At 54.9% G+C, this 12488-nt stretch overlaps 2 protein-coding genes across 13 annotated transcripts in view; one reads left to right on the forward strand and one right to left on the reverse strand.

The window, feature by feature from the left end:
• The window catches only part of RARA (retinoic acid receptor alpha), a 44731-nt gene extending 41472 nt beyond the window's left edge, over positions 1-3259 (forward strand). For all 12 annotated transcript variants that reach the window (XM_053570833.1, XM_053570832.1, XM_053570839.1 and 9 more), the window contains 2 exons: positions 686-844; positions 1685-3259. In XM_053570833.1, the coding sequence (XP_053426808.1) occupies positions 686-844; positions 1685-1902 (377 nt within the window). In that variant the 3' untranslated portion in view covers positions 1903-3259. The remainder of the gene's footprint in view (positions 1-685; positions 845-1684) is intronic.
• A 4868-nt stretch (positions 3260-8127) lies between these two features.
• On the reverse strand, positions 8128-11018 carry GJD3 (gap junction protein delta 3). Its single transcript, XM_053570851.1, has 2 exons — positions 10953-11018; positions 8128-10255 (listed from the first exon to the last, which is right to left on the reverse strand). Exon 2 carries the CDS (start codon positions 10249-10251, stop codon positions 9388-9390), a length of 864 nt encoding a protein of 287 aa, XP_053426826.1. The 5' UTR covers positions 10252-10255; positions 10953-11018; the 3' UTR covers positions 8128-9387.
• Positions 11019-12488: the final 1470 nt, after the last annotated feature.

Genomic DNA, 12488 nt, shown 5'->3' on the forward strand with positions numbered 1-12488 from the left:
AGGGTGGGGGGGTGCAGCCCCTGGCTCTCAGAGGGGAAACCAAGGCCCAGAGGGCAGCATCTGGTCTGCAGCCACACAGCAGGGCAACAGCAGTGGGGGCCTTGGCTCTGGTTCAGGGGACTGAGTGGGGGTTTGAGGGTCGGACCACCTAGGTTCGCCATCTGGTGAGCTGTGTAACCTTGAGCAGGTTGCTAAACCTCTCTGAGCCTCTGTGTCTGTAAAATAGGGCCAACAATGGCCCCTAACTTGTGAAGTTGATGGGAGAATTAAGGTGGTCATGTGCAGTGTGCACAGTAAATGTTAGTTGCCTCTTATTTATTCTGATTTCTGCCATGTCAGGCTGGTTTCCTGAGTAATAGCAGGTGGGAGTGGGAGGCCTGAGAGTCGCTCCTCTGCCTGAGGACAGCACAGCCTGTGTTTGGGGGTTTCATCCCATTACCTGGGCTTTTAGGGAGGGATTTGGGTAAAGCCCACCCCCAGTTCATCTTTGCCTACATTTAAGGGCTCTGTCCCCAGTGGCAGCTTAGAAACCTGCATTCCTTGCCCTGTGAGGAGGCACCCAGCTGATAGATGGCGCTCAGCTGTGACCTGGGCAGGCGTGCCTCCTTGTGGCCAAGGCTGGTAATGCAACCGTGTTCCCAGCTTGGGAGGGGCAGCTGCTCAGGAGGTGGCTCTGCTTCCTCAGACCGGCAGGACCTGGAGCAGCCTGACAGGGTGGACATGCTACAGGAACCGCTGCTTGAGGCGCTAAAGGTCTATGTGCGGAAACGGAGGCCCAGCCGCCCACACATGTTCCCCAAGATGCTGATGAAGATCACAGACCTGCGGAGCATCAGCGCTAAGGGTGAGGCTCACAAACTGGTGGGGTGCCAGGTTCTGGGCCCAGGCCAGGCCCCCTACATCCAAGCCAGTACCCCATGTCTTTGCCAGCGCAACACACCACTCACTTGGGCTGACAGTTCAGGCCATGGCTTTGGAACCAGACCTCATGGGTGTGTGTCTTTGAGCAAGTCACTCAAGAGGTCTGAGCCTAAGTTTCCTGTCTGAGAGTGGCAGTAATGAATCATGTTCGCAGAGGTATCAGTAGGATAAGCCATAGTGGAGAGGAAGGGCCCAATATCAAACCCAGGCAGGGAGTCTGATCCTGCAGCCTGAGTTCAGAACTTGCCCCATTGCCACAAGCCCTTGGACTTGAAGACTTAAGAGAGTTGGCTTGGGGCTGGGCATGGTGGCTCACACATGAAATCCTAGCACTCGGATTCTGAGGCAGGTAGATTGCTTGAGCTCAGGAGTTTGAGACCAGCCTGAGCACCTGAGAAAGACAGCATCTCTACTAAAAATAGAAAAACTAGCCAGGTATTATAGTGGGTGCCTAGAGTTCTAGCTACTTAGGAGGCTGAGTCAGGAGGATTACTTGAGCCTAAGAGTTTGAGGTTGCTATAAGCTATGACACCATAGCACTCTATCCAGGGCAACTGGGTGAGACTCTGTCTCAAAAAATAGAGAGAGAGCCAGCTTGTGTCAAAGAACCAAGTCCTAGTTTCAGGGTGTGGTAAATGCTAACATATTGGTAAGATTGATCCTCCCATCCCCAGGAACTTTCCTTCCTAGGACCAGGCTTGTTGGGATGGGGAGAGTGGGCTGGCATGCTGACCTCTTCCTCTTCCCACTCCTTTCCCTTCAGGGGCTGAGCGGGTGATCACGCTGAAGATGGAGATCCCAGGTTCCATGCCACCACTCATCCAGGAAATGCTGGAGAACTCGGAGGGCCTGGACACTCTGAGCGGACAACCGGGGGGTGGGGGACGGGACGGGGGTGGCCTGGCCCCACCGCCAGGCAGCTGTAGCCCCAGCCTCAGCCCAAGCTCAAACAGAAGCAGCCCGGCCACCCACTCCCCGTGACTGCCTGCGCCACATGGACACAGCCCTCGCCCCACACCCCGGCTTTTCTCTGCCTTCCTACCGACCATGCAACCCCTGCCAGCTCTGCCCCCACCTGTCCTCCCAGACAGTATAGGGGGACCTTTCCTAGGGGATGGGAGGAAGGAGGCAGTGATTCCCTGGACTGAGGCCTGGGCCTTCAATGGACTGCCTGCTCCTATAGCCTAGGCTGACATCAGGGGCCAAGGCCGTGAACTGAGTGAGGACCCTGGTCCTGGGCCTCAGGGTTGGGCCTAGGGGCCTGCATTCATCAAGATACCCCTCTGCCCACCTTGCCATATCTTCATCACCAGCAAATGCCGGGACCTGGCTCCCCGTCCTCAGAACTCACAAGCCATTGCTCCCCAGCTGGGGAACCTCAGCCTTCCCCCTGCCTTGGTTGGTGACAGAGGGGTGGGCTAGGGGTGGGGGTTCCCCTTGTACATACCCTCCATACCAACCCCCAGGTATTAATTCTCGCTGGTTTTGTTTTTATTTTAATTTTTTTGGTTTTGATTTTTTTAATAAGAATTTTCATTTTAAGCACATTTATACTGAAGGAATTTGTGCTGTGTATTGGGGGGGAGCTGGATCCAGAGCTGGAGGGGGTGGTTCCTGGGGGAGGGGAGTGGCTCAGAGGGGCTCCTGCTCTCCCTCCGTGTCCCTGTACCCCCTTACCCTCCTCAGCCTTTTCCTCCTCAGTTTTCTCTTTAAAACTGTGAAGTACTAACTTTCCAAGGCCTGCCAACCCCTCTCTTGTGCTAGAAGCAACCAGCCCCCCCCCCCCCCAACCACTGGGTGTGGACAGCCCCAGGCAGCCCCTGGAGGGATGGCTCCAGTCCTTTGCTTAAGGGACAGGGGAGAGTCGAAGCGAGGGGATGGTCGCAATACATGGAGTGTTTCTGCACCCTGTCTGCCTGGCAGAGCTGCCTCCCTATCAGGGCCCACATCATCCAGGCTCCCCAGCTCCCACTGTGAAGGGTCTGGCCTAGGGGCTCTGAGCTGCTCCACCCCCAGCCTCAGCCACCAGCACCCCCAAAGGTCCCCCAGAAACACACACACACACAGGCCAACATGCACTTGGCCTGAGTTCCTCCATTTCCCTGGTCTGCCCCCTCCTCCACGTCCCCCACACTGTGCCCCCTTTTTGCCCCGCAGGACGGGCCTACAGGGGTCTCCTCCCCTCACCCTTGCACCCCCAGCTGGGGGAGCTGGCTTTTCTCTAACCTCCTTGACCTGGGGTTGGGGTCTCAGCTCCCTGGAGCCCGCTGGTGCACCTGTTACAGTTGGGCTTTCCACTGAGATCTACTGGATAAAGAATAAAGTTATATTTATTCTACACACGCCTCTAGCCTCACTGCCTCCACCCCTTCCTCTCAGAGTCTGGACATGGGGCTGCAGCTGGGGGCTTCCTTATCAGATCTGGGCCCTTGGTCAGGCATGAGCACTGGGGCCAAGGATTTGGCCAGCACGTGTCCCTGTAAGATCTGCCTGTGGTTTCTGGGACCTTTTGAGACCTGAGTAAGGAGACAGGCCTTGGGAAGCCCTCAGCATCAGAGTCCACTATCCATGTCAGGGAGCACCTAATCTGAGGGAGGAGTCCAGCCCCTGCCTAGAGACAGTCCCAGTCCTTAGGAAGCCAGAGTCTGGATCTGGGGACGGGTCACTCAGTGGCAGAGGAATTCTATTTGGGGAGTGATGACAGACTGGATCTTCACCGTAGGAGCGGAAGATAGCACGGGGGAGGGGGTCAGGGGCTCGTGGCAACCTAACAAGAACCCAGGATTGAGAGGAAGCTTAGGAGGCCAGACCTCTGTCTCCAGGCGGCGGGCGTGGAACCCTTGGCAAGGAGAGAGGCAAAGCATTTTGTCCACCAGGCCGCCTGCCATTTCTACTTCAGCCACCAGGGAGCAGAAGCTCCTTGCTTAACTTCTTGACCCAGGCTAGAGGGAGCAGGCGGGACAGAGGTCCTTTACCTGCTCACAGCAACCTCAAACTCTTGGGCTCAAGTGATTCCCTTTAAGGATCTGAAATGAAATTTAATAAAACATAGCTGTACACCTGTACACATGCTTTCAAGAATCAATATGGTGGCCCGGTGTGGTGACTTACACTTTGTAATCCTGGCACTCTGGAGGCCAAGGAGGGAGAAGGATCACTTGAGCTTAAGAGTTGGAGACCAGCCGGAGCAAGAGTGAGACCCTGTCTCTACTAAAAATAGACAAATTAGCCCAGCATTGTGGCAGGCACCTATAGTCCCAGCTACTCCAGCAGCTGAGGCAGGAGGATCACTTTAACTCAGGCGTCTGAGGTTGCTGTGAGCTAGGCTGACGTCATGGCCCCCTAGCCTGAGCAACAGAGTGAGACTCTGTCTCAAAAATAACAAACAAACAAACTATATTTTATCTATTATAAAACCATGCCAAACAAAACAATGTTTTACATTTAAAATAGAGTCAAGTTTTGGGCTCAGGGAATTACAAAGTTTTTCACTATGAGCATGTCCATTGGGACATTCTAAAGTTGTGTGCAACAATTTTTGGTTGTGGAAGGATACCTTGGCATTTGTGGCCCTGCTTCCTAAATGCCAACAGAATCCTCCATCATTGTGACAACCAAAGCAGTGGCCCCTAGATTTACAAAATGCCCTTCCAGGGTAGTGCCTTTTCTAGTGGGAACCTCTGGGTTGTCAGGTGCCCTCTTTGGTTAACAGTTCATTGCAGTAAAGCAAAGTTTCTCAACTTCAGCCCAATTGACATCTTTTTGTTTGTTTGTTTGTTTGAGACAGAATCTCAAGCTGTTGCCCTGGGGTAGAGTGCCGTGGCGTCATAGCCCACAGCAACCTCAAACTCTTGGAGTCAAGTGATTCCCTTGCCTCAGCCTCCTGAGAAGCTGGGACTACAGGTGCCTGCCACAACACTTGGCTTTTTTTTTTTTTTTTTGAAATTGTCATTGTTTGGGAGGCCGTGGCTGGCTTTGAACCCACCAGCCCCAGCCACTAAGCTGTAGGTGCCGAGCCCTCTAGTGACATTTGGGGCCAGGTAACTTTTTGTTAGGAGGGGTTGTCTTGTGTATTGCACACTGTTAGAGCAGAAGCCTCTACCTATTAGGTGTGCTTCCCCTGCGTGCTGTCCCTCGAGCTGTACCAGCCAAGTACAGCTCCAGACATTCCCAAATGTCAACTGGGGGCAAATATGCTGAGAAGTATGGTATGTACTGGGGGCACGTACCATACTTGCCCCCAGTTGAGAATTACTGCTGAGAATCTGCTCATAAGCAGGACCCATCCTCCACAGAGAAACTGACCCAGAAGCTGATGACTGGGAGCTACCTGGGGAAGGCAGTGAGTCTTGCACAGGCCTACAGGGATGCAAGCAGAGGTATTTATGCCCAGGCCCGGGGCAGGCTCAGAAGCCTTCCTAAAAGAGGTGGCCCCTCTCAGCTAAATCTCTAAGGGAAAGAGGTGTGGTGCCAAGGTGATAAATATCTTTGCATGATCAGAAATTGTCAACAGCTTGGTGTTTTGCTTTTCTTTTTTTGCAGTTTTTGGCCAGGGCTGGGTTTGAAGCCACCACCTCTGGTATATGGGGCTGGCACCCTACCCCTTTGAGCCACAGGCGCCACCCCAAGCCACAGGCACTGCCCCTGTTTTGCCATTTTTGATTGAAGTGGTAGAAGAGGTGAGGCTCAGGTTAAAGCCAGTTTTTGAGGCCAAAAGGAGTGAGGAGTTTAAAGCCAGCAAGTGAGGTGCTCTTGTGAGGGGTAGGGTTGGAGGAGCACTCCAGGTCATCGGCGATGGGCTGGGCAGCCTCTGAAGTGGACAGAAGAGTGGACAAGGCAGGGGGAGGGATGATTAGGTGGTAAAATGGGAGAACCAGGGATTGATGAGATTCGAAAGGTGGGCAGAGAACAGGCTGGGCCACAGCTGGGTGAAGGTGGCCAGGGTGTACAGAAGTGCCAGTAACTGAGCTGAGGAACTAAGAATGTTGGAGTTGTGTTTGAAGTACTGTCTTCTCTCCTTGTCACTCACTCCACTCTGGTCACACCAATCTCCTTGCTGGCCTCCATCCCCTGACCCCTATTGCCTTTCTGCCTGGAGGTCTTTGCACTTGACATTCCCTCCACCTGAATGCTCTTCTTGTAGGTAGCTTCATGGTCAGCCCCTTGCTATATCCCGTTTCAGTGTCTCCTAGTCAGGAATGGCATTCTCTTACTCCTACTGCTGCCTGACGTATGTTCTGTGTCTGCCTATTGCCTTCCCCCCAGACCGTAAGCTCCATGAGGGCAGGTGCTGTTCATTAGTGTAGACCGCCATGTGCATCAGCTCCGTCTATAGAGCTGATGTATACACAGCCAAACTGGCTAGTCCAAACTGAGATGCTTAAAGTGTAAATCACACACCAGACTTGGAAGACTTGGTATGAAAAAAAGAATGTAAAGTGTCTCCTTAATGCTTTTTAATATCAGTGATGCTTTGATTTTTTTTTTTTTTTGTGGTTTTTGGCTGGGGCTAGGTTTAGAACCTGCCACCTCCGGCATATGGGATCGGCGCTCTACTCCTTGAGCCACAGTCACCACCCTCAGTGATGCTTTGAAATGACCCTATTTTAAATATGCTGGGTTAAAGAAAATATATTGCTAAAAATAATTTCACTTGTTTCCCTTGACTTTTTTTTTTTTTTGCGGTTTTTTTGGCTGGGGCTGGGTTTGAACCTGCCACCTCCAGTATATGGGGCTGGCGCCCTACTCCTTTGAACCACAGGCGCCGCCCTACTTTTTTTTTTTTTTTGTAGAGACAGAGTCTGACTTTGTTGCCCTTGTAGTATTCCGTGGCGTCACAGCTCACAGCAACCTCCAGCTCTTGGGCTTAGGCGATTCTCTTGCCTCAGCCTCCTGAGTAGCTGGGACTACAGGTGCCAGCCATAACGCCCGGCTATTTTTTCGTTGCACTTTAGCCAGGGCCGGGTTCGAACCTGCTACTCTCAGTATATGGGGCTGGCACCCTGCCCCTTGAGCCACAGGCGCTGCCCTCTTACTTTTTAAAGGTGGCTAATGAAAATCTTCAAATTTCATATGTAGCTCACATGCCATCTCTATCAGATGCCACTGATCGGGTGGCACCTGTAGCTCAAAGGAGTAGGGTGTCAGCTCCATATGCCAGAGGTGGTGGGTTCAAACCCAGCCCCGGCCAAAAAAAAAAAAAAACTTCAGATGCTGCTGATCTCAAACACTGCCTGACACACAGTGAGTGCTCAGTAAATAGTTGTTGAATTAATATATCTAGAAAACAACTGGACATTCAGGTCTGAGTGTATATGGAGGGGTCCAGGTTGTGGACACTGACTTGTCATCAGAGAGATAATGGTGCCCACTATCAGCATGGATAATGTTCGGCATAGGGATGATGTGGGCCTGGGGACACCTTCAGTTTTTTCATTCAATGCCTATTCACTAAGCACCCATTGTGTGCCATGGATGGGGAGGGCGATGCCATCCTGTAGGAGAGGTGCTTTTCCTGGGGAAGCATCACACCCTGGGACCTTTAGCTTTGACTTGGGGTGGTGGCCAACATGGATCGCCTCTCCCTGAAGGCATCGGTTTCCTTCCCATATGAGAGCAAAAAGGCAGTAGGTGTTAGCTAGGGGAGAAAGAGGCTGCAGAGAGAAGGTGGCTGCTCCCGGGAAAGGAACGGCATGTTCAAACACTTGAAAGCAAAAGTGAGCGTGGTGCTTTGTAAGAACAGAAAATTAAATATGGTTAGGAGCCTGGAAACCAGGGGGAAGCCAGTGTGCTGAGGCTGGAGGCTTAAGAAGCTTCCTGAAGGTGCTGGACTTACCCTGAGGGCAGGGGAACCTGCAAGGGCTTAAATAGGGGGGCTGTTGAGAAAGTCCTCCCAATCAATGTGCAGGGCAAGGGAAGGAAGTGGAGGAAAGGAGCAAGGGAGGGGGGAGAGAGGGAACTACAGGGACACCCACTTGGGCAGAGGGGGGTTGTAGCAGTCACAGGTCTGGCTGAGTCAGCAGGGTCTGACGAGATCCCCAAGGTGCAATGAGATGGTGGCCCCTGGATATGTCACTCAGGTCTGGGTGGTCTTGTTTTTTTTTTTTTTTTTTTTTTGGTTTTTGGCCGGGACTGGGTTTGAACCCGCCACCTCCGGCATATGGGACCAGCGCCCCACCCCTTGAGCCACAGGCGCCGCCCGGTCTGGGTGGTCTTATGGAGAGCAGTCCACTGGGGTGGTGAAGAAGGAGAACAGATGGGCAGGGATGAGGCGGGAGGAGGTGCAGGCAGCCCTATAGACAGCTCTTTGAATGACTGGGGGGAATAAGGGGCTGGCTGGTGGCAAATAATTTGTTTTGGGGTAAGGTTTCTCCTGAGGATGGAAGGAACTTGACTAGTGTGTAGACTGGGGAAGCAGCAGCGTGGCATGAAGGGTGAAGATGTGAGAGGAAGGGACGACGCCTGTCCACCTGTCTGTGCTGCCCTCTGGCCCCACACCCACCCCCAGCCTCCCTGCAGGGCCAAAAGGTGGACAATGTGGATGTACTCACAGCCCTAGGGACTGAGGCCTGCCCTGGGAGTGGGTGCGCCCCTCCCCCTCCCTTCCTGGGTGGGCTCTCAAGAAAGGAGACTTCCTGAACCCTTGCAGGTGGGCTGGCTTTAGGCAGTAGGGAGGGAGCCATTGTGGCTGGTGCTGGCATTGGATCCTGGCCACCCCTACAGTGCATGTCAGAGAACACACACACTCGGGGCTCACACCGGATGCCCCTTGCACGTACAGAGAACTCACAGGATGTGCATGTGTACAGGTGGGCACACAGAGGTGACACGTGCACACATAGGGAATCGGTGCAGCAGGGACACGTGCACGTGTACAATGCAGTGCACTCACAGAATTCACACAGGACATACACGTGTCCGTGCACACACACAGCTCACCTAGGGCTTACACGTCCGTGTGTAAGCATGCACCATGCACGTCACACATGCACATACACGAAGAGCTCACAAGGGGTCTACACGTGCACATGCACACACAGCTCACGGTGCCTATGCGTGTGTGTGCACACCCACAGAGAGCCCACACGGAGGCCGCTCCTCTCTCCCAGGAGAGCACCTGGGAACGCTGGTATCACAGTAAAACCACCAGGTGACCTACTGCCTGCCTTCCACCTTCCACTCTGCTCAGCCCACTTCCTGTCCACTCTCTGAGGCCCCAGCCTCCATCCTTTCCACCTGGATGGTGACATCAAGGACCTGAGTTCCTTCTCCGCTTCCAGCTCATCAAGGCCCCAGCTGCTGCCAGCCCGGCACGTGGGAGGGAGCTCAGGCAGCTGCGACCTGCGGGCTATCCCCACTGCGGTCTCCAGCGCGGCAAGTTCAGCCACAGCTCTTGCGGAAGTCGCTTCTTGCTGCTGGTGGGGTGCCGCCTTGGACCTCACCGTCCGCCCGAGGCAGTGCCCGCCGCTAGATGGTCAGATCCTGGCGGCCAGTAGCCAGTGACGCCTTGCTGCGGCTGTTGCCGCCCTCGCCGTCGCCGGCGGGCGCCCGATGCGCATAGGCGGGCGGGGCGTAGGGGTCTGGCCCCGGGCGCCTGGAGGGCAAGGGCGGCGGCGGCGGCGGGAGCAGCTTCTGCGCTTCCTCGTGCGCGCGGCTGCAGCGATTGTCGCGTTCCCCCGCGCGCGGGCGGCTCTTCCAGAGCAGGTGGCCAAGCTCGGCCACGCTGAGCAGCGCCGACAGCAGCCCCACGGCGAAGTAGAAGACCACGAAGACGGTCTTCTCCGTGGGCCGGCTCACGAAGCAGTCAACCGTGTGCGGGCAGGGCGGGCCGGTGCACGCGAAATGCGGGGCCACGCGGAAGCCGTAGAGCAGCGCCTGGCCGCCCAGGAAGGCCAGCTCGGCCCCCAGGCGCAGCGCCACGCTCAGCAGGTAGCAGCGCCGAGCGCGGCGGGCGCGCAGGGCGCAGGATGCGCAGGGGCCCTCGGGCCGCCCGCTGGCGCACACCGCCTCCGCGCCGCCGGTCTCCTTGCTGGCCTGGTGCATGGAGTAGATGACAAACAGCACAGGGGGCGCCGAGAGCAGCAGGATGTGGAAGAGCCAGAAGCGGTAGTGTGAGACCGGGAAGGCGCGGTCGTAGCAAGTCTGGCGGCAGCCCGGCTGCAGCGTGTTGCACACGAACTCCTCCTGTTCGTCCTCAAACACGGCGCCGCCCACGGTGGCCAGCACCAGGATGCGGAAGATCAGCATGACCACCAGCCAGAGGCGGCCCACGAGCGGCGACTGTAGCTGCACAGCGTCCAGCAGCGAGCCCAGGAACGCCCACTCCCCCATGGCGCTGGGGACACAGGGCAGGGTCAGAGGCTGGGGCAGCTCAGGGACCCCCGCTCCTTCTTCCACATCTATCGGGACCGGGTCAGTTAGACCTTCTCTAACTTCAGAGGGCAGCAGGTGATCCTCAACTGTGGATTCTCTAACATTTGGGTCGCTGATGCTGGGGAGGAGCCTCATCCTGACCATCTAGCCACATGTCCCCCCTGCCTGCTCGGTTAGACCCTGTGCTCCTCCAAAATCGAGGTTCTGGAAAGGACCTGGTGGATCAGCAGGGGCAGGCCCTGACCTGCCTGGTGGAGCAGAGACTCACCAGCGCCCTCACTGCCAAGAATGCTTGCCATGGTTATAGTGGGGCTTCCAACCAGACTCCAGTGTGAGCTGGGAGAGGTGGGAGTAGCAGACCCAGGGAGACCACTCTTTTCTCAGCCCACCACTTCTCTGCCATTTTTACTGCGGTGAACTCCTCTCCGGTGGCAGGGCTGACACAAAGTAGCCCCCCACTTCCATAATCTCACAGGGTCCTTTGCTGGAGGTGTCCCGGCACTGCTACCCCAGTGTGGTGGGAATTCGTCCCAGGCCTTCCCTCTCCTCCCTGCTGCCCTCTGCTTCCAGCATCTGAATCTCCTGAGAACCCCCCTTGCCTTCTCACACAGGTCCCGCAGGCTCCTTGTGCCCCCAAACCCTCATCCGACTTCACTCACCCTGGGGCTGGGGGCTGAAACTTCAGACCTGAGCGAGGGACCTTGAGAGGTGGCTGGGACCTGCTTCTCCTGTTCCCTCTTTCATTTTCCCTTTCGCATTTGGCTGGGATGGATGACAGGACAGGATGGCGGAGAGGGGCTAGCTCTCCCCCTTCTCTTAAAGGGACAGGTTGACCCTGCTGGCTGGCTCCACCCTTGGGAACAGATTCAGGGCCATGCCCCTTGCTGGGCTCTGCCAGTCCTCCCTTTCCAGCCCTCCCCTTGTCCCCCCATAGCTAAGTCTCCACCTAGAAGTGGGGGATGGGGTTAACCAGAGCACATCCTTTATCAAGGGATCCAAGGGGTCCAGGGCAGCCCTTCCCTGCCAGACTCCTCCAAACTGGGGGCCTAGATGTGCTATTAACTATGTCACCTCAAAGATGGTCTTCAGGGGTGGAGGGAGGTTGGCTGCTGGAGTTTAAGGAATGGCAAACATCTAACGGTTTCTGGTTCTAGCTCTGCCACTGCTCACTTTGGACAAGTCATTCAGCAGTTCTGGGCCGTAACCTCCTGGCTTATTAACTGAGGAGGCTGGGCCAGCTAATCCCCACAGTTTCCTTCCAGCTCTGCGTCTTAAAGTTGAGGTCCCGACCATGTTAATAGAGAACCAAATGTTCTCTAGGACATCTGGAAGAAATCCCATATAGAAAGACATTAAACTATGAAGTGTAGCTGGCTTTGAAAGTCAAATGATTAGTTTTTATTTTTTTCCACTTTTCTATAATTTCCCAGATTTACTTTTTTTTTTTTTTTTTGAGACAGAGTCTCACTATGTCACCCTCGGTAGAGGGCCGTGGTGTCACAGCTCACAGCAACTTCAAACTCTTGGGCTTAAGCGATTCTCTTGCCTCAGCCTCCTGAGTAGCTGGGACTACAGGCACCTGCCACAACGCCCGGCTATTTTTTGGTTGCAGTTGTCATTGTTGTTTAGCAGGCCTGGGCCGGGCTCAAACCTGCCAGGTTTGGTGTATGTGGCCAGCGCCCTACTCACTGAGCTATGGGTGCTGAGCCCCAGATTTACTATTAATATAACAAACATGTTATTTTATAATGTGAAAAGTAGAAAAGCTTCTGCTGGGCGGCGCCTGTGGCTCAGTGAGTAGGGTGCCGGCCCCATATGCCGAGGGTGGTGGGTTCAAACCCAGCCCCGGCCAAACTGCAACAACAAAAAAATAGCCGGGAGTTGTGGCAGCGCCTGTAGTCTCAGCTGCTCGGGAGGCTGAGGCAAGAGAATCACATAAGCCCAGGAGTTGGAGGTTGCTGTGAGCCGTGTGACGCCACGGCATTCTACTGAGGGTGGTACAATGAGACTCTATCTCTACAAAAAAAAAGAAAAGCTTCTGCTTTTCTAGTCCCCTTAGAAGACTCTGGATTGAGAGTCCACTCCTACTGCCTGAAGGTAGTGGGGGAAGCTGTCCCATAGGGGAAGGGAGTTAGGGTGACTGATAGTGATCTGAGTAGCCAGGGAGGGGACACTCCCAGGTTAGGATGTTTTAT

The sequence above is a fragment of the Nycticebus coucang genome, chromosome 18, assembly GCF_027406575.1.
Source record: "Nycticebus coucang isolate mNycCou1 chromosome 18, mNycCou1.pri, whole genome shotgun sequence".
NCBI lineage: Eukaryota > Metazoa > Chordata > Mammalia > Primates > Lorisidae > Nycticebus > Nycticebus coucang.